General features: G+C 47.2%; 2 protein-coding genes and 1 pseudogene across 2 annotated transcripts; 2 read left to right on the top strand and 1 right to left on the bottom strand.

Annotated features, from left to right (window-relative positions):
• Window positions 1-25,145, bottom strand: part of LOC109766046 (vacuolar protein sorting-associated protein 60.1-like) — a 111,758-nt pseudogene that overhangs the window by 61,479 nt on the left and 25,134 nt on the right.
• Window positions 3,055-12,764, top strand: LOC109748296 (disease resistance protein RGA5-like). The gene is made up of 4 exons (XM_020307335.1): window positions 3,055-3,746; window positions 10,880-11,923; window positions 11,998-12,024; window positions 12,164-12,764. Exons 1-4 carry the CDS (start codon window positions 3,064-3,066, stop codon window positions 12,762-12,764), a joined length of 2,355 nt encoding a protein of 784 aa, XP_020162924.1. The 5' UTR covers window positions 3,055-3,063.
• LOC109748291 (disease resistance protein RGA2-like) lies at window positions 12,881-14,353 on the top strand. The gene has a single exon (XM_020307331.1). It carries the CDS (start codon window positions 12,881-12,883, stop codon window positions 14,351-14,353), a length of 1,473 nt encoding a protein of 490 aa, XP_020162920.1.

Raw genomic sequence — 25,145 nt, 5'->3', positions numbered from 1 at the left:
GGGCGGCGACCAAGTGGGGGGGAAGGGGTGCCTTGCCCCCCAACGCAAGGGGGAAGCTCCCCCCCCTAGGGTTCCCAACCCTAGGCGCAGGGGGGAGGCCCAAGGGGGGCGCCCCAGCCCACTAAGGGCTGGTTGCCTTCCACTTTCAGCCCACGGGGCCCTCCGGGATAGGTGGCCCCACCCGGTGGACCCCCGGGACCCTTCCGGTGGTCCCAGTACAATACCGGTAACCCCCGAAACTTTCCCGGTGGCCGAAACTTGACTTCCTATATATAATTCTTCAGCTCCGGACCATTCCGGAACCTCTCGTGACGTCCGGGATCTCATCCGGGACTCCTAATAACTTTCGGGTTTCCGCATACATATATCTCTACAACCCTAGCGTCACCGAACCTTAAGTGTGTAGACCCTACGGGTTCGGGAGACATGCAGACATGACCGAGACGCCTCTCCGGTCAATAACCAACAGCGGGATCTGGATACCCATGTTGGCTCCCACATGTTCCACGATTATCTCATCGGATGAACCACGATGTCGAGGATTCAGTCAATCCCGTATACAATTCCCTTTGTCAATCGGTATGTTACTTGCCCGAGATTCGATCGTCGGTATCCCAATACCTTGTTCAATCTCGTTACCGGCAAGTCTCTTTACTCGTACCGCAATGCATGATCCCGTGACTAACGCCTTAGTCACATTGAGCTCATTATGATGATGCATTACCGAGTGGGCCCAGAGATACCTCTCCGTCACACGGAGTGACAAATCCCAGTCTCGATCCGTGCCAACCCAACAGACACTTTCGAAGATACCCGTAGTGCACCTTTATAGTCACCCAGTTATGTTGTGACGTTTGGCACACCCAAAGCACTCCTACGGTATCCGGGAGTTGCACGATCTCATGGTCTAAGGAAAAGATACTTGACATTGGAAAAGCTCTAGCAAACGAAACTACACGATCTTTTATGCTATGCTTAGGATTGGGTCTTGTCCATCACATCATTCTCCTAATGATGTGATCCCGTTATCAATGACATCCAATGTCCATAGCCAGGAAACCATGACTATCTGTTGATCAACGAGCTAGTCAACTAGAGGCTTACTAGGGACAGGTTGTGGTCTATGTATTCACACATGTATTATGATTTCCGGACAATACAATTATAGCATGAATAATAGACTATTATCATGAACAAAGAAATATAATAATAACCATTTATTATTGCCTCTAGGGCATATTTCCAACATTTACTGTCACCTCGAATTACCTCAATACTCAACCCTCACGACGATAGTAATATATTTCACGGCAACAAAACAGAAATGTGGGTGAGAACTCCTTTCGACATTCGCGAAGGCTACTAACTCGAATCATGAACAGGTAATATTGGATCACATCAAGAATCATATATGGTTCAACTATATCCCCGAGAACTACTACTACTCAAACAAGTTAATGGTACATATAGAGAAGAGGGTCAAGTTACAAGTCGGCATCGAGCCGGTGAAGGAAGAAGGCATGGCGGCGCCAATGATGGTGATGACGATGATGGCGGCGCCCATGGTGGAGATGGAGATGGTTCGGGCCGGTGCTCGCATTGGTGGAGCCTCCTCTTTAATTCCCTCACCGCCACTGAGCTAAAGTGCATGTAAAAAATGAGAAGATCACGTGTTAAATATTATTGGACTTGATTCCCACGTGACGAGAGAGAAGCATTTTTCCTACTAAAAAATGTATTGGGGAGATATAAATACACTCTTTTATGGATAAATTTGAAGTGCTAAATGACCGCTTATTCGAGGATGGAGGGAATAGGTGCTTAACCTTTTCTTCCTAAGCTTCCTTCATTTGATGAGTTGTAGATGATAAATTGTGTTTTGGTATAGGTCTGTATGTGCGCCTAGCACCTTTCTTCCTGGGTCAACAAAATCTTGTCCTCTAAATTATCTTCTCACATCAAGCTACTCGTAATGGGAATATCATAGCTTACATAATGTGTGCCAACTAGACACTTTTGATGAGATGGCGTATAATTAAATGAAGAAAGGGACAGTTGAATATCATATTATGATACGGTTTCATAATAAATTATATACTACTATGTGTTATACATGGCAATAAATGAGACCACATGTGATACTAATATATGATACTATGCACTACGGATGTAGTATCATACACTAGTATTGGACTATGCATAGTATGAAGTAATTTACACTAGTAACATGCATATGTTACTACCTCTATAATGGGAGTAACATATGTGTGGCATCATGCTACACTTTATTCATTAGCTTGTAGGCTTATCTTATCTTGATATGTGTGATGCTACTTATAGTGTGAGTATAACTAGCTATGTTACTCAATCATCTCTCTTCTCATTAAATCATTGTCATATAAGCAAATTTGCTAGTTGAACCTTATGTTACTGCGAAGTTACTCCCGATGTAGGCAGTCTGATATGTATGATACTAGTATATGGTACTCCCTACTATAACCATTTTTAGAGTAGTTGAAATCAAAGAAAAAGATTAGTCCCTAGATTTCCATGTCAGTTAGGTCCGTAGGTGTAGCATTAATGCATTATTGTAGCTCCATTTGTGATATACTAGTCCGCAGTACACAACTGTGAGCAGCTCGTCTGCCTGTTCCGTGTACATGTCTTCATTCCGCTTCCCCTCCACATCTGCTATCTAACTGTTTGCTGTGTCTCTCCCACTATCTCCTCGAACGAAGGTAAGCGTGTCCTCTTATCAAAACCATATCCTGTTTGTGAACGGTGATTAATTCTACATTTTCTGGCTCGTTCTGTGAATTCCTTACCTATCAATCCGTGCGGTTCCTTATGCAGAGGATCGTGCTTCGATCGAGCTCGAGGGTTCGTGTCGCTGGTTGTGAACTACAGATCGAGCTCGGCAGCGACAGAAGAGATGGAAGAGAAGAAGCCCGACGGCCACGGGTGCGGTTTTTTTTGTGTTTCCTCCCTCCGACGGCCAGGGGTGTGGCGTTCTTGCTAATCTGGTGCTCGCTCTCTTCTTTCTCTTTTTGCAGAGAGAACAGCATGGAGCTGCCTCCGATTAGTGCATCCCGTGGTGCCATGGGTTCCATTTCGGGAAAGCTGGACGCGCTCCAGGATACAGAGCACAAGGATGAGATCAGGAAGCTCAGGTCGCGGCTGCTGGCGCTCTCCAAGGCACGGGATCCCCCAGTAACAGCGAGGATCTGGATGAAGGATGTACGCGAACTATCCTATGACATGGACAACTTTGTCGACACCGACGCAGAATGGATCCACAAGATGTCAGGATTCAAGGCTCGAGCCAAGGACACCAATGGACGGTACGACAGGTACAACCTCGAGAGCGTCCCCAGCCGTATGAACATCGCTACGATTCCAATGGTGGACGCCGGCCGGAAGACAGATCTGGTCGTCGGCCTTGATGGCGAGGGCGGCGCCTTCGAGACGATCTGCAACACTCTGGCCGACGGGGATGAGCAGCTCAAGGTGCTATCCGTTGTCGGCGTAGGAGGAATCGGGAAGACCACGCTTGCCAAACAGCTATGGCGTGAGCACAAGCTCGGGGACCACTTCCGCTGCCGGGCTTTTGTGCGGACGGCCAAGAAACCTGACATGAGGAGGGTCCTCAGAAGCATACTCGCGCAAGTTCGTCCGGACCAACCACCCGACGCCAGCGAGGTGCACCACCTCATTCACGACCTCACACAACATCTACAGAATAAAAGGTACAGATTTTCTTGGATCGATACAAATATCACCTCTGTGCCGAATTATAAAATATTTTAATATGGATTATATACGGACTGAAATAAATGAACAAACATACTAAAATGAGTCTACATACATCTGATCTAGAAAAATAAATTAGAGCATTTTATATTTCTGAACGGAAGGAGTAGTCAATTTATTACATCTAAATATGCTCGCCTACGTTTCACACTATGGAAATTATAGAGAGCTCACGTTTGCTCCATTTCTTGTGCGTGCGGCGATTATATGAACCACTTGTTTTTAGGTCATACAAAACAAAAATCACAAATTTTCAGGACAGGGTGAATTCATAGTTCTACCCTTTGGGATTTGTACTTAATACTAAGTGAATGATTACCTTGCAATCAAAATACAAGAGTTAATACAGAGAAGGTGGGTCTAGAATACACAATAAAAACCAATGCATAAGCATTTCCTCTCTCATTAGGCCCAACGTCAGTGACGCGGTATCTTGTGTATTCATCACCTACTCCCTAAAAAAATTGGAATATGTTGAGTTGGAAACTCAACTACCTACCATTTGTGTTGAACTGGAATTTGTATTCAAATGGAGAAGCATATTGAATGTAGTTCCAAAACTAATCTTCTAGAAAATATTTTGAATATCTAAAATAGATCCTTGCATTATTTATGTTTCTCGGTGTTCTGTAATTTCTTGACCCATGGACAAGAACAAGTCAGAATGCTGAAAAGCTAAAACAGAGAAGTTGTATTTGCAACACCAACTTGATATAAAACACACCCACTGATCCATATCACCTGTCGCTAAAATGGATGTCTCTAAATGTATTTTAGTGCTAGATACATCCGTTCGAGCAACAACTAATTTGGATCAGACGGAGTAATAATAATAAGTATTTGTAACAGTTGCTCCATTGCAAACTTGGTTATATAATACAGAGGTAACAACCTACACATTGACGAGGGCTAATGGTGAATACACATAACAGACATAAAACACACAAACTTGAGGGCAACCAATATAATTTGTTTGTAGTTTAGACTGCTCTCAGTGGGAAGTATCATATACCAGTATCATGCATAAGATACTACTCGCAGTACATAGTATCATAGGTTAATATCTTAGATGATCTCATTCATTGTCATGCATGAAGCAATTGCCTTGCGGTTGATAATGCAACTTTCTGTCATATCCGCGTATGTGCAGCTTCCGCTACCAACACCCCGTCCCAACTACTCTTCTAGTGAGATGTGCCACTTCTTCTGCTCTCATAAACAATTACCTAGCAGTCGATGTGCAGCTTTTTCTCCTAAGAGCAAGTTCGCATATGTGGCACTACAATTGGTTTCCGAAGCACTAAAGTTTTAGTTCGGATCACTAAAGTTGCAGAGAAAAATTTTCGTCCAAACATATTCATAGGATATCTACTTTCAAAGAGTTTATCATGAGAAACCTACGGGTGAAAATGGATCATAATTACTACACTCGGTTAAAAAGTTATGATATTTTGAAGAAAACATCACCATATTTAATGCTCCTGGGCAACGGACCTAACTTTTCATGTTGGCTCACATTAGACCTAGACATTCGGCCTGGCGCGGGCTCCACTTTCTCGCCTGAAGCTCGGCCTGAAAGCCTAGAAAAAGCCCAAAATGACCACATATAGATATTTAATTTCAAATATAGGTATGATATATAAATATAATATATCAAATATGATTATTTTAATTAAAAAGAACACTGTTTTTGAGTTTCAGGCCGGGTGAGGCCGGGCTCGGGCTTGGGATTTTCACTTTCGGCTTTGCCAAGCATGGCCCAGAACCCTGCCTGGCCCGGGGTATGAACAGGTCTAGCTCACACATGCATCGCCTCATCGCATGCTTCTACCCGTTTAATGCATATGTCCCAGGTGGTGACGGTTTCAATCATGGTTAGACTAGATATACTCCCTCCCTTCCGATTTACAAGCAATTGATGCATTGGTGAACATACTTTTTGAAGAAAAAATGTATTAATTGAGTACTTCTGTAAACTACAAAAATTATTTGACCACTCATTATCTATCTTGGTTGGTCTGATTGTTGAATTGAATTGTATAAAGCGGAAGGGATGGAGTAGTTCTTATTTGTTGTTTCTATGTCTGAACCATGTGATGATTCATCATGTGGTCGCGAACGGTGTGTGCTGGATTGTTCTAAAAAGTACAACTGCATTTTCAGCATTTACAACATGTTTGATTTGTGAGAATCGGAGATATGGAACGGAAGTTGAGGGGTGGGGAGAATAAAATTCGTCCGATTTATTAGAGCGGATGAGAATTTAATTCAAAAAGGGAATGAAAGTTGAGAGAGCTAATTCCCATTGATTTCTTCTCGGTTACCTGTTAATTTTTAGGCAGAGTTTCATCCCAGCCTAAGTCCCATCTCATATCAAACAAGGGAATGAGAGTAAAAATCTGCTTCCCATGTCAGCATCTCGAACAACTCCCTTATCTCTAAATAACCGCCGACAGTTAGGGCAAAAAAGTCTCTCCATCAATTCATATAACATGACCACAATTTTAGATGGAACCTTAAAATTGGACCTTTGTTCCTGTAGGTTTACTGGTAACGTTTTGGCGGCCTAGTAACCGCCTGAAACTTTACCACTTGCCCCGCAAGAACCTCACCAGAACACCGCCACCGCCGTCGCAACGTGATGGAACGCTGTTGCTTGCACTGCCTCTCATTGTAGGTCATCCTACGCTCTTCGCCATGCCGCCCCTAGCCGACGGCCGTCATACGTGTCACTTACTGACGGGTCCCAGGGCATTAAAAATAAACCAGATTTATGGGAAGAAGTTTACGGAAACTGACAAAAGTAGCTTCGAATAACTTCCATCAAATTTTATGGTCAACTCATAAAATAAATTTTAGGAGATTTTTTTACCGAAAATGAATTTAGCTCCACCATAAAGCAACGATCGACATACAAGATTCTAACCACCCGACATCACACACACCCAAAGCAGATACAAGGTAACTGACCAACAGCAACACTACTCTAAACACCCCAAAGCAAACAACAAGTAGGAGATCTTTTTTAATCCCTATATAAACTATCCCAAATGATAAGTGCCACATATGTGGCATGAAGTAACATGGTCCAAACGCCCCCATTAGCATCCATTTTGCCACATCAAACAGATGACATCAGCGGAATCGTTTTGCCTTTTTCGGACTTAAAATTGTTATACTCCCTCCATTCCACAATGTAGTGCCTATAGATTTTTCTGAAAGTCAAACCTTGTGAACTTTGACCAAGTATATAGAGAAAATTGTCTACATCTACAATACCAAACATGTACAATCTGAAAATATAACTCATTATGTATCCAATGATGTGCACTTGGTATTCTAGATGTGCCTATTTTTCTCTATAAATATGGTCAAAGTGTGTAATGTTTGACTTTTGTAAAAATCTATAGGCACTACATTATGGAATGGAGGGAGTATCTCTTAATTAAAAATCCATTTCATCATTAAATCCGTCTCGACGAGATTTTCAAAAATAGATCTCATATTGATATGTTTTGATGATTCTTTTTGGGCCAAAATTTGTCATGATGTTACACTGAAGTTGCCATAGTGTTTACATCAAAGTTGTCATGATATGTTTAATCTATGTTTTCCTTCGAGATTTAAAGCAACACTTGTATTTCAACTATTTTTCAGGGCAAATTTTATAATTGACCATGACAACTTTTAGTAATTAACTATGACAAATTTAATTCATGGATCATGGCATTTTAGTTTATAGGTCATGGCAATTTTAGTATTTTGAACATGGTAATTCTAGCGTGTTTGACCATGAAAATTAATTTTTGTATGAACCATGGCAAATTTGAGTGCATGTATCATGAAAAATTTAAATAATTCACCATGGAAATTTTATTTTCTGGTTCATGGAAAATTTGAGTCATCGACCATGCATTTTTAAAGTAATTAATGACAAATTTCTTTTTAATTATGAACCATATCACAATTATTTCATGGATCATGAAAAATTTGAGTAATTCATCATGTCAAGTTTACTTTCGTAATTTATTTATTTATAACATGTCAAAAATTAGTTTAAACATAGAAGAAAAAGTAGTTGAAACATATCATGACAATTTCAGTATAAACACCATGGCAATTTATGTGCAATAGACATGGCAACTTTTGACCGCCAAAAAATATCGTCGAAACATATTGATATGGGATGTAGTTTTGAAGTCCTCGTCGTGACCGTTTTAATGGTGGAAGCGCATTTTCAATTAGATTTGTCATTTAAGAGATAAAACATTTTAACGTTTGAAAAACTAAAAAGATTACCGCTGGCATCATCTGTCTCCGTCCCTTTTTTTTAGAACGAAGGCTCAAGAAGAAGAGCCCAACTGTGAATTAACAAAGCCATCAACCGGCCAGGATTACACACTCGAAACCAACACAAGAAAACATAAAAACGACAAGGTACAAAGGCGCTGGAAAGCAGCTCACAAGCCTCACACACACCAAGCTAAAAATGATCATACATGGAGACACGCAGCTCGGAGATGTGAAGGTCCTCAATCGCGTACAGGTCACCAGGGAAGGATAATGTCAGCACAGGAGCAGCACTTCCGACGGCGAGGAAGGGCATGCCATCGCCCAATCACCAGCGGCCCTGACATGCCATGTCCTCCCAGCTCCACTGCCAAAGAAAGCCCCTGCCTCCTCGCCTGGCTCGAAGGCGCCGAACCATTGACAGTGTAGAAGTTCACCCTAGAACCTGGGAGGAAGGACACCGGCAGGCAGCAACACTGGAGAGGAACCGAGCTCACCCGACTAGCCACGGGGTGCTCACCTGTAGCAGAGCACCACCAAAACCCACGTACTGGACACGAAGGAGAAAGAGATGCCGGAACAGACGGAGAAGAGCAGTAGCAAGTGACCCAGGAAGCCATTGAGAACCTAAGGCCTTGACTGTGGAGCTTTAGCTCTCACGGGACACTGAGATTAGCCACTGGAGGGGAACCCGCTCCCCTCTCGCGCTGGAAGGCAAGGCACACCTCCTCTGCCATGAGAGCTCCGGAATGCAAGGAGCCGCTGAGGATCTCGCCGCAGACTTAGGACACCAGCTACCGCGGCTGCTGCACACCCACCACATCACCGAGAAGCCCAAAGCCCACCTAGCTCCCAAAAACGGCGCCTTCAGGAAGGACGCGACGCCAAGGGCACCGCCGCCGCCCAACAGAGTTGTGGTTTTCACCTAGGAGGCTAGAGGGAAAGGGGGACGGCGGATCTGACCTGAACGGCGCCTCCATGGAGGGGAACGGCGCCCTCGAGCGTCGCTGCCGCCAAAACCGGCGAGGCCGGTTTGGGATTTCTCCCGGTCTTCGAATCCGCGCCTCCCTTACCCCAACGACGCTAGATCCTGCGGCTCGCAAAGAGGCAGGCCGGATCCGGCCGGGGCGGAGCTTGTCGAACAGGGGAGGCAGGGGCTGCCAGATCTGGCGCTGCTGACAGCAACAGCGGCCGCATCACCAAGGCACTCGTCCTCCGGTTCACCCGCCGTCCACACGGCCAGGATCGCCGGCCCACGCCCGCGCCACCGCGGTGACGCCTCTCCGACCAGGGCTGCCGCCCCGGAGATCGTGGCCCCCCGCAGAAGAGGCATGGCAGCCAGGGCCCCGCCGCCACCTTCTTCGGCGGTGCCCCGGGCTTGCCCGGCGGCGGCCTCAGGCGGCGGCAAGGGAGGGAGGGAGGGGAAAGGGGGGTGGCGGCGGAGCTAGGGGAGTCGCCCTACCAGGGGCGATGCGATGGGGGGAGCGGGTACCCTTACACTTGGGATAATGAAAGAGATGGGAATCTCTCCGTCTCTATTTGCGTACATGTGTGGAAGAAAACAAAAAGGCTGTCGTGTCACAGTGGGCGGTTAGAAGAGCGTGTGGCCTGACCTTCTTCAACCCACACGTGTGTCATTTATCAGAGATTCAGAGTCCTAATAAAGTATCTCATGCAAACTCCCGTCACCTACCCGATGGTTAAATTTAGGAGGGTACATAAAAGTAGTTCGTAGGTCGCGCGCGTGTCTTGTGCCGAGCGTGCCGAGCAGACCACAGCCGCTCCAAGGTCAAGCCCGGCGGCGCCACCAACGTGCGATGCCTGGACGCATCGTGCTCCGGAAAGCTCTCTGTCGCACTGCACTTCCAAGCGATGTGTACAAGCGGCGGCGCGCTGCACCGCGGAGTCCATGTTCCTTTGGCGCGCGGAGATCCTACTGCCCCTTCCCCGATTGCACCGAGATGATGGTGGACGAAAACAACGACGGAAAACAACGACGGAATTCCTTCCACTGTTGCACCGCTCTTTCGGCGGTGATGAGTACAGAATTAGCATTCCTACTTCAGCTCTATGCACTGGATGTGTTCGGCAAAATGACCACTTGAGTAAGAGTCCCTTTTCTAGTTGCTTTTGAGGTCTGTAACGAGTAGGTTAATGATTTGTGGACTTGGTCGCGTATGTTGTTCGTGATATGCAATTCCCTAGCCCTTTGGGCATTGCCATCTAGACATCGTTAGTACTCCCTCCGCCCGAAAAAAGCTTGTCCGTCAGATGAATGTATCTAGCACTAAGTTAGTGCTAGATACATCCATTTGAGGAATAAGCTTGAGACAAGTTTTTTTTGGACGGGGGGTGTACTAACTTGCTTGGGTTTGTGTGTGTGGACTGGTCATGCTTCTTTGTTGGGGAATCCGGCAGCAGCATCCTACATTGTGAACATTCCCTCAAGGAAAAATAGCGAGTCAAAAATGTCCCAAATGAAAAAGGAAACACCAAATCTCCTGGCCTCTCTGAGCTGAGCAGCCATGACATAGGTTGGCACCGTTCTGCAGCAGTGCGTCTATCACTTTTGTGTCACCCCAGTGGCACAAGCATGTTTTGATTTCTCTATATATGCATATTTTTTCCTTTTGTACTTAGTTACTTTATTGATAAACTCTTATGTGACACTTATCCATTTGTGTTTAGCCTATATACTTATCCACTTGGTCTAAGTGTGTTGAGAATATTTACTGTGTTCCACATAAGTTTAATTATCCTATACAAAAAATTTTAACAGGTATTTTATTATAATCGACGACCTATGGCATACATCAGTGTGGGATGTTGCTTCCTGTGCTTTCCTGGAGGGCAATCACGGAAGCAGGATAATAACAACAACAGAAGTTGAGGATGTTGCTCTAGCATGCTGCAGTTATCAATCCGAGTACATGTTTAAGTTGGAACCCCTCAGTGACAGTCAGTCAAAAGAATTGTTCACCAGTGCAGTATTTGGCTCGGCAGAACGGCACTCGCGCCAGTTAGATGAACTCTCAGATGATATCCTGACAAGATGTGCTGGTTTACCGCAGGCAATTATTAGCATATCCAGTGTCCTACCAAGCCATGCGGAAGCAAACACAGCGGAGAGCTGGGAGCAAATGCAACGCAATTTGCCAGCAAATACAGCTTCTGAGGAGATACTGAAACAAGTGCTGAATTTTTGCTACAATAGTCTTCCCAGTTGCCTTGAGACATGTCTATTGTATCTTAGTATATACCCAGAGAACTATATAATCTTGAAGGAAGATATAATGAAGCAATGGGTGGCTGAAGGGTTTGTTTGTGCACCAACAGAGAAAGAGAAAATGATAGTTGCTGGGAGCTATTTTGATAAGCTTGTCGATATGGGCCTGATCCAACATATAGACGTAGGGTATAGCAACAAGGTATTGTACTATGCAGTGCATCACATGGTACATGATCTTATCACATCAAAGTCCATAGAAGATAATTTTATCACTGTGGTAGATTATTCGCAAAGGACAGTACGGTTTTCTAACAAGGCTAGTCGTTTGTCTCTCCAGTTTGGCAGTGCAACATTCGCAACTACACCAGCAAGTACTGGGCTGTCACAGATTCGGTCTCTTACTTTTATTGGACTGATGGGCTGCTTTCCCATTTCTATCTTGGAGTTTAAGCTTCTTCGATTTCTGAACCTTCATATTTGGAGTGATCAACAACCAAGCACAGGTGTAGACCTCGTGGTTATTTGTGAATTGCTTCTGTTGAGGTATTTGCAGGTCATATGCAACGACATTGTACATCTTCCACGTCAGATGCAAGGTCTGAAACACCTGGAAACACTTGAAATAAATGCAAGGGTATCAGCTATTCCATTGGATATTGTTCATCTTCGGAGCTTGTTGCATCTCCGTCTCGGAGGTGGGACTGAACTACCTGATGTTACTGGTACTCTCACTAATGTCTCCCTGAATCCTCCTAGTGCTGCCATTTTGTTGGATGAGTCGAACAGTCCTCCGGATTCAGTGAAGACAATCGAGTTGTTGCCGCCCATTTGTAGAATCCCCAAGTGGACCGGATGGCTTACCAAACTCTGCATTCTGAAAGTTGTGGTCAGAGAACTGCTAATGGATGACACCGGTAACCTGCAAGGATTGCCATCCCTCACTGTTTTGTCGTTGTACGTCAAGCAACGAACTACAGAACAAATCATCTTTGCAACAGGAGCATTCGCCGCTCTCGAATATTTTGAGTTCAGGTGTGGTGTATTACACCACCTGGCCTTTAAGGAAGGAGCAATGCCCAAGCTTCGGATGGTTAAGCTAGGTTTCAATGCTCATAGAGGAGAATGGTATGGTCGATTGCTTGTGGGCATTGAACACCTGTCAACCGTCAAGGAGATTTTTGGAATAATTGGATCAACTGCCGGTGCCGAGGAAAAGGACATGGAAGCTGCGGAGTCTGCATTCAAGGACGCCATTTGCAAGCATCATGGTAAGATCAGCTTAAAAAGGGGAGATATTGTTGAGGAAGAGCAGTATGGTCCTTTGCTTGTGGGCATTGAGCACCTGTCAAACGTCCAGAAGATTGCTGGAAAAATTGGGTCAACAGCGGGTGCCAAGCAGACACCATTGGCAAGCATCATAGTGACGCCAGCTTAAAAAGAGGAGATATTGTTGAGGAAGAGTATGGTCCACCAGAAAATCAGCATTCAGTCTTCCAGAATAAGCTTATGCACTTTATTGAAGAAAAGAATAAGCTTATGACAGTCTCGGTGATGGGGTGGTTCTTGTCGCCTCACATCACCGAGCTTATGAAGGTTGCACAGGACTGTGCAGCCACCAATTGCATGCTATACCGGGGAAGCAGGGAGAAGCTGGCGAAACTGGTGCAAGCTCTGAAGGACATCAAGCGCCTCCTAGGCCCAGCCAGCACGGCCATCGTCAACAACCAAGCCAAGCTCGACCAACTATGGCAGCTCAAAAACGACATTCATGAGGTTGAGGAGATCCTGGACTTATTTCAGCTGGAGATCAATGACGTACAGTTAACTGGTAATTACAATTTGAAGCATCTGGGCAGCAAAAAAGTCCAGCTATCGGGTCAGCTGGTGAAAGTGCTCAAGAGTGTAGGCGAGACTCGGGACAGGGTGAGGGAACTCCAACACGGTGCAGTTCCTTCCATCTTGCCACGACCCGAAACCGGCCCGAACCCGGTGAGGGACGACAGGAGCTTCTTCGGGTATCAGGACGAGTATGCCCAGCTGGCCTCCATGTTGCAGAAGCAGCCGGATGGCAGCAAGGCGGACAACAAGATGCATCGGATTATCGCCATCATCGGCTATGCCGGGATGGGGAAGACAGAGCTTGCTCGCCAGGTATTTCGGGGCGCCAAAGGCAAGTTTGACCTTTGCATATGGGTGCATGCCTACCGCAAGAACACCGAATACGACCTCCTGAAAGAGATCTGGAAGTATGTTGTTGGTCACAAAGCGGTCGGTGAGATGGAAGTCAAGCAGCTCCAGAGTGAACTCAAGCAGCTCCTGGCGTCAAAGAGGTGCCTTCTGGTGCTCGACGATGTATGGAACCATGAGTTGGCGACCAGCGAGGTGCATAGGAAGCATGCATTGGTGGCTCTGGACTCGTTTATGGGCTTCGCCGAAGATGGAAGTAGAGTCGTGTTGACTACTCGAGCCAAGATTTGCTCGGCAACGTTCAGAGCAGATGCAAGCATCATCTTAGATGGGATCAAACCCAAGGAGATCACACTTCTGCTCGACGACATTGCAGAGCTTAGGACTAATGGTATCCAGGAGCTGCTAAACAAACAGGTGCCCAAGCTGAAGGGGTCTACATTGGCAGCCGTAGAGATCGGTCACGAGTTGAGGAAACAAGCCACAAGTGACAAGATGTGCAACATCTTACACAACATTGAACATCATCTGGGCAGCGTATTAGAGGGACATTTGTTCACGTATCGCCATCTGCCACCGCACCTGCAGCGTTGCTTCGAGTTCTGCAGCATATTCCCATACAACTGGAGGTTCAAGCCTGAGAAGTTAACCAAGATGTGGATAGCCCGGGCTTTGCCGCCGCCGGTCCGGTCCCTAGAAACAGGACCGCCAGACTGGTCGGTCCGGTCCGGCTCGGTCCGCCGGCGGCCGGTCCAAGTGACGGCTCGGTCAGGGACCGGACCGGCCTGGACCGTGTCCACCCTGAGTAGGAATAGGGATGACTTATGTGATCCATGAGCAGATCCATTGGATGATACGCATGGCCTCCACCAAGAACTGCATCAGCATCTCCAGACGCCATAGCACACCAATAAGAAGCATCCCTGTGACAGTTCGCCACTTGTCTGTCACCAGCAACTGCGTTGACCAGCTCAAGACATGTCCTAGTTTGGTGCTCAACAATATGCGGACCCTGCTTGTCCTAAAGAATGAAGATGGTTATGCTAATGATTGGACGACTTTTGATAGAGGTATACTTAAAATGTTCAAGGGCGTGAGAGTACTGGATCTGACAGCGACAGGCTTAATGCATCTGCCAGGAACTATCGGTCAGCTGAAACATGTCCGGTACCTTGGTCTTCCGAGCAGCATGAGGAATATCTGTGATGAGGTCACCGGGTTATTGTTTCTCCAGACCTTCAGCGTCAGCGACAATGGGGGGAAGAAGCGGAATACCTGTCGGCCTCAGAGGTTTCCAAAACATATGAATAGACTTGTCAACATGCGACACCTCGACATCGACATGGAGTCCATCGCCAACATCAGCGGCATTGGGAGGATGGCTAAACTGCAAGGGTCCATCGAGTTCAAGGCCATCACGGCGTCAGTGAAAGAAGGGCATGCCGTGTCAGAGTTGGCAGGGATGAACTCTCTGGGAGAGACGCTGAGTATAAAGGGCCTCGATGCAGTCGACAGCAAGGAGGAAGCCATGAAGGCTCGACTCGAGAACAAAAGTGCGGTCAAGGTGCTAAGGCTTGAATGGGCGCCACCAGATCTGCGGCAAGTTAACCGAGGACCAGCTGCTTTTCACACCGCGACGGCCGTCCTCGAAGGCCTGCAGCCTCACCGCGACCTCCATGAACTGCGCATCACGAGGTACCCTGGTGCGACCCCGCCAAGCTGGCTGGGCGTGATGATGGAGAAGCTGGTGCGCCTATACCTCAGGAACTGCAGTGGGCTGCATGCCCTGCCTGACGTCGGCGGCCTCCCCTGCCTGGAGCTTCTGGATGTCAGGGAGCTGGCCTGCGTCGAGAGGATCGACGGCGGCTTCTGCCGCGTTTGCACGTTCCCGGTGCTGAAGAAGGTGGTGCTGCATGACATGCCAAGACTGATGGCTTGGAGTGACATGCCGGAACTGTCGTTCCCTTGGCTGAGGGAGGTGAGCATCATCGACTGCCCACGGCTGTCCTCCCTGTCGGGCCTTGAGCGCTGCGCAGGTCCCATCGACCTGCGCGTCAAGGGATCGCCAACCATCACACCGATCATGCTCTCGAATATCAATACTACCATTCTGTGATCAGGAGACGCACTTTACTTCCTTTATTTAAGAGCTTCACTTACATGGAACAGAGGCAGAACAATGCTCTTGGGCTCAAACTTCAAATTTGTTTACATGAAAGTGTTGATCGTGGCACGACATTCATCTGACGATCGACCAAATCCTTCAAAAGTGTGTCTTCAAAGGTATACTCAACCTTTTCAAGGGTGTGAGAGTACTGGACCTGACAGCAACAGACCTGACACATCTGCCAAGAACTATCCCACAAGCTGAAACATGTCCGGTACCTCGGTCTTCCGAGCACAATCAGGAATCTCTGTGATACCCGTTCATCATCGAAAGCTCACTAACAAAGAATGGAAAATTATAGAAGATCGTTTTAGAAAAAACTAAATTCTTGGAAGGCCTGCTCAAGCTTGAATGGGCGCCTCCGGATCTGCGGCAAGTTAACAGAGGACCAGCTGCTTTCGGCACCGCCACGGCTGTCCTTGAAGGCCTGCAACCTCACCGTGACCTCCATGCCGGAACTGTCGTTCCCTTGGCTGAGGGAGGTGAGCATCATCGACTGCCCGCGGCTGTCCTCCCTGTCGGGCCTTGAGCGTTGCGCAGGTCCCATCGACCTGTGCGTCAAGGGATCGCCAGCCATCACACCGATCATGCTCTCGAATATCAATACTACCATTCTGTGATCAGGAGACGCACTTTACTTCCTTTATTTAAGAGCTTCACTTACATGGAACAGAGGCAGAACAATGCTCTTGGGCTCAAACTTCAAATTTGTTTACATGAAAGTGTTGATCGTGGCACGACATTCATCTGACGATCGACCAAATCCTTCAAAAGTGTGTCTTCAAAGGTATACTCAACCTTTTCAAGGGTGTGAGAGTACTGGACCTGACAGCAACAGACCTGACACATCTGCCAAGAACTATCCCACAAGCTGAAACATGTCCGGTACCTCGGTCTTCCGAGCACAATCAGGAATCTCTGTGATACCCGTTCATCATCGAAAGCTCACTAACAAAGAATGGAAAATTATAGAAGATCGTTTTAAAAAAAACTAAATTCTTGGAAGGCCTGCTCAAGCTTGAATGGGGGCCTCCGGATCTGCGGCAAGTTAACAGAGGACCAGCTGCTTTCGGCACCGCCACGGCTGTCCTTGAAGGCCTGCAACCTCACCGTGACCTCCATGCCGGAACTGTCGTTCCCTTGGCTGAGGGAGGTGAGCATCATCGACTGCCCGCGGCTGTCCTCCCTGTCGGGCCTTGAGCGCTGCGCAGGTCCCATCGACCTGCGCGTCAAGGGATCGCCAACCATCACACCGATCATGCTCTCGAATATCAATACTACCATTCTGTGATCAGGAGACGCACTTTACTTCCTTTATTTAAGAGCTTCACTTACATGGAACAGAGGCAGAACAATGCTCTTGGGCTCAAACTTCAAATTTGTTTACATGAAAGTGTTGATCGTGGCACGACATTCATCTGACGATCGACCAAATCCTTCAAAAGTGTGTCTTCAAAGGTATACTCAACCTTTTCAAGGGTGTGAGAGTACTGGACCTGACAGCAACAGACCTGACACATCTGCCAGGAACTATCCCACAAGCTGAAACATGTCCGGTACCTCGGTCTTCCGAGCACAATCAGGAATCTCTGTGATACCCATTCATCATCGAAAGCTCACTAACAAAGAATGGAAAATTATAGAAGATCGTTTTAAAAAAAAACTAAATTCTTGGAAGGCCTGCTCAAGCTTGAATGGGGGCCTCCGGATCTGTGGCAAGTTAACAGAGGACCGGCTGCTTTCGGCACCGCCACGGCTGTCCTTGAAGGCCTGCAACCTCACCGTGACCTCCATGCCGAAACTCTCTTTCCCTCGGCTGAGAGAGGTGAGCATCATCGACTGCCCGCGGCTGTCCTCCCTGTCGGGCCTTGAGCGCTGCGCAGGTCCCATCGACCTGCGCGTCAAGGGATCGCCAACCATCACACCGATCATGCTCTCGAATATCAATACTACCATTCTGTGATCAGGAGACACACTTTACTTCCTTTATTTAAGAGCTTCACTTACATGGAACAGAGGCAGAACAATGCTCTTGGGCTCAAACTTCAAATTTGTTTACATGAAAGTGTTGATCGTGGCACGACATTCATCTGACGATCGACCAAATCCTTCAAAAGTGTGTCTTCAAAGGTATACTCAACCTTTTCAAGGGTGTGAGAGTACTGGACCTGACAGCAACAGACCTGACACATCTGCCAGGAACTATCCCACAAGCTGAAACATGTCCGGTACCTCGGTCTTCCGAGCACAATCAGGAATCTCTGTGATACCCATTCATCATCGAAAGCTCACTAACAAAGAATGGAAAATTATAGAAGATCGTTTTAAAAAAAAACTAAATTCTTGGAAGGCCTGCTCAAGCTTGAATGGGGGCCTCCGGATCTGTGGCAAGTTAACAGAGGACCGGCTGCTTTCGGCACCGCCACGGCTGTCCTTGAAGGCCTGCAACCTCACCGTGACCTCCATGCCGAAACTGTCTTTCCCTCGGCTGAGAGAGGTGAGCATCATCGACTGCCCGCGGCTGTCCTCCCTGTCGGGCCTTGAGCGCTGCGCAGGTCCCATCGACCTGCGCGTCAAGGGATCGCCAACCATCACACCGATCATGCTCTCGAATATCAATACTACCATTCTGTGATCAGGAGACGCACTTTACTTCCTTTATTTAAGAGCTTCACTTACATTGAACAGAGGCAGAACAATGCTCTTGGGCTCAAACTTCAAATTTGTTTACATGAAAGTGTTGATCGTGGCACGACATTCATCTGACGATCGACCAAATCCTTCAAAAGTGTGTCTTCAAAGGTATACTCAACCTTTTCAAGGGTGTGAGAGTACTGGACCTGACAGCAACAGACCTGACACATCTGCCAGGAACTATCCCACAAGCTGAAACATGTCCGGTACCTCGGTCTTCCGAGCACAATCAGGAATCTCTGTGATACCCGTTCATCATCGAAAGCTCACTAACAAAGAATGGAAAATTATAGAAGATCGTTTTAAAAAAAAAATTCTTGGAAGGCCTGCTCAGGCTTGAATGGGGGCCTCCGGATCTGTGGCAAGTTAACAGAGGACCAGCTGCTGTCGGCACCGCCACGGCTGTCCTTGAAGGCCTGCAACCTCACCGTGACCTCCATGCCGAAACTATCTTTCCCTCGGCTGAGAGAGGTGAGCATCATCGACTGCCCGCGGCTGTCCTCCCTGTCGGGCCTTGAGCGCTGCGCAGGTCCCATCGACCTGCGCGTCAAGGGATCGCCAGCCATCACACCGATCATGCTCTCGAATATCAATACTACCACTCTGTGATCAGGAGACGCACTTTACTTCCTTTATTTAAGAGCTTCACTTACATTGAACAGAGGCAGAACAATGCTCTTGGGCTCAAACTTCAAATTTGTTTACATGAAAGTGTTGATCGTGGCACGACATTCATCTGACGATCGACCAAATCCTTCAAAAGTGTGTCTTCAAAGGTATACTCAACCTTTTCAAGGGTGTGAGAGTACTGGACCTGACAGCAACAGACCTGACACATCTGCCAGGAACTATCCCACAAGCTGAAACATGTCCGGTACCTCGGTCTTCCGAGCACAATCAGGAATCTCTGTGATACCCGTTCATCATCGAAAGCTCACTAACAAAGAATGGAAAATTATAGAAGATCGTTTAAAAAAAACTAAATTCTTGGAAGGCCTGCTCAAGCTTGAATGGGGGCCTCCGGATCTGCGGCAAGTTAACAGAGGACCAGCTGCTTTCGGCACCGCCACGGCTGTCCTTGAAGGCCCGCAACCTCACCGTGACCTCCATGCCGAAACTGTCTTTCCCTCGGCTGAGAGAGGTGAGCATCATCGACTGCCCGCGGCTGTCCTCCCTGTCGGGCCTTGAGCGCTGCGCAGGTCCCATCGACCTGCGCGTCAAGGGATCGCCAGCCATCACACCGGGGATCTTGCGCGCGATGTTCATTACTGGCGCCTCTACATGGAAATTCCACTAGCGGTACATGAGGTGAGTGTTCTTAAAACCTACGTAGGTAAGTAGAAATGTTTGACTTGCGGAAAAGATGAATACATCTTATATTTTAGCCACACATGGCTATACAATAAGTGAAATAGAAGACTTTAGAGTAGCCGATGGAGGAGGTGCCGAGGAGACTGAACGAGCAGAGGAGCGCGCTATCTAAAAAGTAGCCATGAAAGTAGCAGGTCATCAGCAAACCTTGTTATTTGAGCGATGCTAGATGGTTTTCCTGCATCTTCATTACAGATCCTAACCCCTATGTAATTCATCTCTAGGTTCTCCGAGATTGCTCAACCAAGCTTGTTTTCTGCTGGCTAGACATGCATCCGCGGCAAGATACACAGTAAGATGTTGTCTCAGGGCTCAAAAAAGAGCTGATGGGTTGATAAAGCTGGAGCTGCGCGAGTTCTTCTGCGATGAGACGATGACGGTGACAGTGCATTTGAACTGGAAGACAAGTCTCATGTGTAGGGCGTCGAGATTAGGTTTGTAAGAAATGATTGTACATGCTATGAATTCCACAAAAGTTGCAGCCACTGACTTCCAGGATTTGTATTTCGCTGGGCCAAATATCCAGACCACTCACCTAAGCCTATCATCAAATGCCAGAAGCCCCATCCGAGCCACATACCAGTCTGGCGCATAAACTGGTCTGATGCACTCACACATGTGTCGTCGCCGCCATCTTCCACATGCACTAGTAGAAAACAGGGCCTTTCGTTCGGGCCTGGCCAGCCCATTAGTCCCGGTTCACTCACGAACTGGGACCCATAGGGGAATTTGTCCCGGTTCGTGAGCCCAGGGGGCCGGCCGGGGCCTCGTGGGCATTGGTCCCAGTTCATTTCGACCCGTTTGTCCCGGTTCTAGGCACGAACCGGGACCAATGGTCCTCGCTCCTGGCCCTCAACCATTGGTACCAGTTCTTGGCTCGAACCGGGACAGGAAGCTGGGCTTTAGTCCCGGTTTATACCACGAACCGGGAAAATGAGTTACCTATATATACCCCATCACCGCAGCAGAGCACTCCACAGTGCTCTGTTTTTTTGCTGGCCGGCGAGGGGGGGGGGCATTGGGTGCTCTAGCTCACCTCCCATGCACATTAGGTGTTCGATGAAATGCCCGAGCCACGCTAGTTAAGCTTTCTCCTCTCGAAGCTCAACCTCCGAGCTTCATTTTTCCCAAGATTTGTCTAGGTTCATATTAGCGGTCCGTCAGGCCCCGTCCCTGTCTTCACCGCCGTCGATCGCCCGCGCCGATCTCGTCGCCGGCACCACCGTGGTGAGCCTCTTGATCTTATCTTCTTTCTGAAATAAAAAAATTCTTACTTTACATAGATACTTGTCTAATTTTCTTACTTTTGACACACATAATTATATATAATGCACGCAGATGAATCGGCAATGGATGTACGGTGACAGACACACCTCCGAGTACATTAAGGGCGTGCATGATTTTCTCGAAGTGGTTGAGGCAAACAAGCAGAATGGTTTTATGTGTTGTCCATGCCCTAAATGTGGGAATACAAAGTCTTACTCTAACCGGAAAATCCTTCACACCCACCTGCTTTACAAGGGTTTCATGCCACACTATAATATTTGGACGAGGCACGGAGAAATAGGGGTTATGATGGAAGGCGGCGAAGAAGAAGAGTACGATGACAACTATGTGCCCCCTGAATACGGTGATGCTGCTGAACATCAAGAGGAACCAGATGATGTGCACGATGATGCTGCAACGGGCGAAGCTGCTGAAGATCAAGAGGAACCAGACGATGCGCCCGATGATGATGATCTCCACCGGGTCATTGTCGATGCAAGGACGCAATGCGAAAGTCAAAAGGAGAAGCTGAAGTTCGATCGCATGTTAGAGGATCACAAAAAAGGGTTGTACCCCAATTGCGAAGATGGCAACACAAAGCTCAGTACCGTACTGGAATTGTTGCAGTGAAAGGCAGAGAATGTTGTGCCTGACAAAGGATTTGAGAAGCTACTGAAAATATTGAAGAATAAGCTTCCAAAGGATAACGAATTGCCCGACAGTACGTACGCAGCAAAGAAGGTCGTATGCCCTCTAGGATTGGAGGTGCAGAACATACATGCATGCCCTAATGACTGCATCCTCTACCGCGGTGCGTACAAGGATTTGAACGCATGCCCGGTATGCGGTGCATTGCGGTATAAGATCAGACGAGGTGACCCTGGTGATGTTAACGGCGAGCCCCGCAGGAAGAGGGTTCCTGCCAAGGTGATGTGGTATGCTCCTATAATACCACGGTTGAAACGACTGTTCAGAAACAAAAAGCATGCCAAGTTGATGCGATGGCACTGTGAGGACCGTAAGAAAGACGGGAAGTTGAGAGCACCCGCTGACGGGTCATAGTGTAGAAAAATCGAGAGAAAGTACTGGGTTGAGTTTGCAGGTGACCCAAGGAACATATGGTTTGCTTTAAGCGCGGATGGCATTAATCCTTTCGGGGAGCAGAGCAGCAATCACAACACTTGGCCCGTGACTCTATGTATGTATAACCTTCCTCCTTGGATGTGCATGAAGCGGAAGTTCATTATGATGACAATTCTCATCCAAGGCCCTAAGCAACCCGGCAACGACATTGATGTGTACCTAAGGCCATTAGTTGAAGAACTTTTACAGTTGTGGAATGGAAACAGTGTACGTGCATGGGATGAGCACAGACAGGAGGAATTTAACCTGCACGCATTGCTGTTTGTAACATCAATGATTGGCCCGCTCTCAGTAACCTTTCAGGACAGACAAACAAGGGATACCACACATGCACGCACTGTTTACTTGACACCGATAGTATATATCTGGACAAATACATGAAGAATGTGTATCTGGGCCATCGTTGATTTCTTCCGACCAACCATCAATGTCGAAAGAAAGGCAAGCATTTCAAAGGCAAGGCAGATCACCGGAAGAACCCCGCCATGCGTACCGGTGATCACTGATACGTCTCCATCGTATCTATAATTTTTGATTGTTCCATGCCAATATTCTTCAACTTTCATATACTTTTGGCAACTTTTTATACTATTTTTGGGACTAACATATTGATCCAGTGCCCAGTGTCAGTTCCTGTTTGTTGCATGTTTTATGTTTCGCAGAAACCCCATATCAAACGGAGTCCAAACAGGATAAAAACGGACAGAGAATTATTTTGGAATATTTGTGATTTTTGGGAAGTAAAATCAACGCGAGACGGTGCCCGAGGGGGCCAGGAGATAGGGGGCGCGCCCCAGGGAGGCAGGCGCGCCCTGGACTCTCCTGGGCCCCCCGTAAGGCGGTTGACGCTCTTCTTTTGCCGCAAGAAAGCTAATTTTATGAGAAAGATCCGGGCGAAAGATTCACCCCAATCGGAGTTACGGATCTCCGGATATAAAAGAAATGGTGAGGAAATGGTGAAGGGGCAGAATCAGGAAACGCAGAAACAGAGAGATAGATCCAATCTCGGAGGGGCTCTCGCCCCTCCCATGCCATGGGAGCCAAGGACCAGAGGGGAAACCCTTCTCCCATCTAGGGAGAACGTCAAGGAAGAAGAAGAAGAAGGGGGGCTCTCTCCCCCTTGCTTCCGGTGGCGCCGGAACGCCGCCGGGGGCCATCATCATCACCGCGATCTATACCAACACCTCCGCCATCTTCACCAACATCTCCATCACCTTCCCCCTTCTATCTACAGCGGTCCACTCTCCCGCAACCCATTGTACCCTCTACTTGAACATGGTGCTTTATGCTTCATATTATTTTCCAATGATGTGTTGCCATCCTATGATGTCTGAGTAGACTTTCGTTGTCCTATCGGTGATTGATGAATTGCTATGATTGATTTGAGTTGCATGTTTTATTATTGGTGCTGCCCTATGGTGCTCTCCGTGTCGCGCAAGCATGAGGGATTCCCGCTATAGGGTTTGCAATATGTTTACGATTTGCTTATGGTGGGTGGCGTGAGTGACAGAAGCACAGACCCGAGTAAGTAGGTTGTTTGCGTATGGGATAAAGGGGACTTGATACTTTAATGCTATGGTTGGGTTTACCTCAATGAATCTTTAGTAGTTGCGGATGCTTGCTAGAGTTCCAATCATAAGTGCATATGATCCAAGTAGAGAAAGTATGTTAGCTTATGCCTCTCCCTCAAATAAAATTGCAATAGTGATTATCGGTCTAGTAACGTAGTCAATTGCTTAGGGACAACTCCACAAACTCCTACCACCACTTTTCCCACACTCGCTATATTTACTTTATTGTTTCTTTATCTAAACTACCCCTACTTTTTGTTTAGGTGCTCTTTATTATCTTGCAAACCTATCCTATCACACCTACAAAGTACTTCTAGCTTCATACTTGTTCTAGGTAAAGCGAACGTCAAGCGTGCGTAGAGTTGTATCGGTGGTGATAGAACTTGAGGGAATATTTGTTCTACCTTTAGCTCCTCGTTGGGTTCGACACTCTTATTTATCGAAAGAGGCTACAACTGATCCCCTACACTTGTGGGTTATCAATCACGTACCTGCTATGGTCAATGATTTACACGTAATCTTTGGAAAGGGTCCTGGCGGACTAGCTGTTCCGAGTGACGCTGAGGGACACACACCCATGTGGAAGAAGAAATATATATTTTGGGACCTACCCTACTGGAAAGACCTAGAGGTCCGCTCTTCGATCGACGTGATGCACGTAACGAAGAACCTTTGCGCGAACCTGCTAGGCTTCTTGGGCGTGTATGGGAAGACAAAAGACACAGCTGAGGCACGGGAGGACCTGCAACGTTTGCACAAAAAAGACGGCATGCCTCCAAAGCAGTATGAAGGTCCTGCCAGCTACGCTCTTACCAAAGAAGAGAAGGAAATCTTCTTTGAATGCCTGCTTAGTATGAAGGTCCCGACTGGCTTCTCGTCGAATATAAAGGGAATAATAAATATGCCAGAGAAAAAGTTCATCAACCTAAAGTCTCATGACTGCCGCGTGATTATGACGCAACTGCTTCCGGTTGCATTGAGGGGGCTTCTACCGAAAAACGTCCGATTAGCCATTGTGAAGCTATGTGCATTCCTCAATGCAATCTCTCAGAAGGTGATCGATCCAGAAATCATACCAACGGTAAGGAGTGATGTGGTGCAATGTCTTGTCAGTTTCGAGCTGGTGTTCCCACCATCCTTCTTCAATATCATGACGCACGTCCTAGTTCATCTAGTTGACGAGATTGTCATTCTGGGCCCCGTATTAATACACAATATGTACCCCTTTGAGAGGTTCATGGGAGTCCTAAAGAAATATGTCTGTAACCGCGCTAGGCCAGAAGAAAGCATCTCCATGGGCCATCAAACAGAGGATGTCATTGGGTTTTGTGTTGACTTCATTCCTGGCCTTAAGAAGATAGGTCTCCCTAAATCGCGGTATGAGGGGAGACTAACTGGAAAAGGCACGCTTGGAGGG

Source organism: Aegilops tauschii, chromosome 1, assembly GCF_002575655.3.
Source record: "Aegilops tauschii subsp. strangulata cultivar AL8/78 chromosome 1, Aet v6.0, whole genome shotgun sequence".
NCBI lineage: Eukaryota > Viridiplantae > Streptophyta > Magnoliopsida > Poales > Poaceae > Aegilops > Aegilops tauschii.
Note: the sequence above shows the minus strand (reverse complement) of the source record. Positions and strands in the feature narration are given on the sequence as shown.

Excerpts from the sequence above, each read along its gene's own strand:
- LOC109748291 (XM_020307331.1), top strand. The coding sequence starts at position 12,881 with ATGGGGTGGTTCTTGTCGCCTCACATCACCGAGCTTATGAAGGTTGCA.
- LOC109748296 (XM_020307335.1), top strand. The coding sequence starts at position 3,064 with ATGGAGCTGCCTCCGATTAGTGCATCCCGTGGTGCCATGGGTTCCATT. Across the intron at positions 11,924-11,997 it reads CATCTTCCACGTCAGATGCA|GGAGCTTGTTGCATCTCCGT; the intron begins AGGTCTGAAACA and ends TTGTTCATCTTC. Across the intron at positions 12,025-12,163 it reads GTTGCATCTCCGTCTCGGAG|AATCCCCAAGTGGACCGGAT; the intron begins GTGGGACTGAAC and ends GCCCATTTGTAG.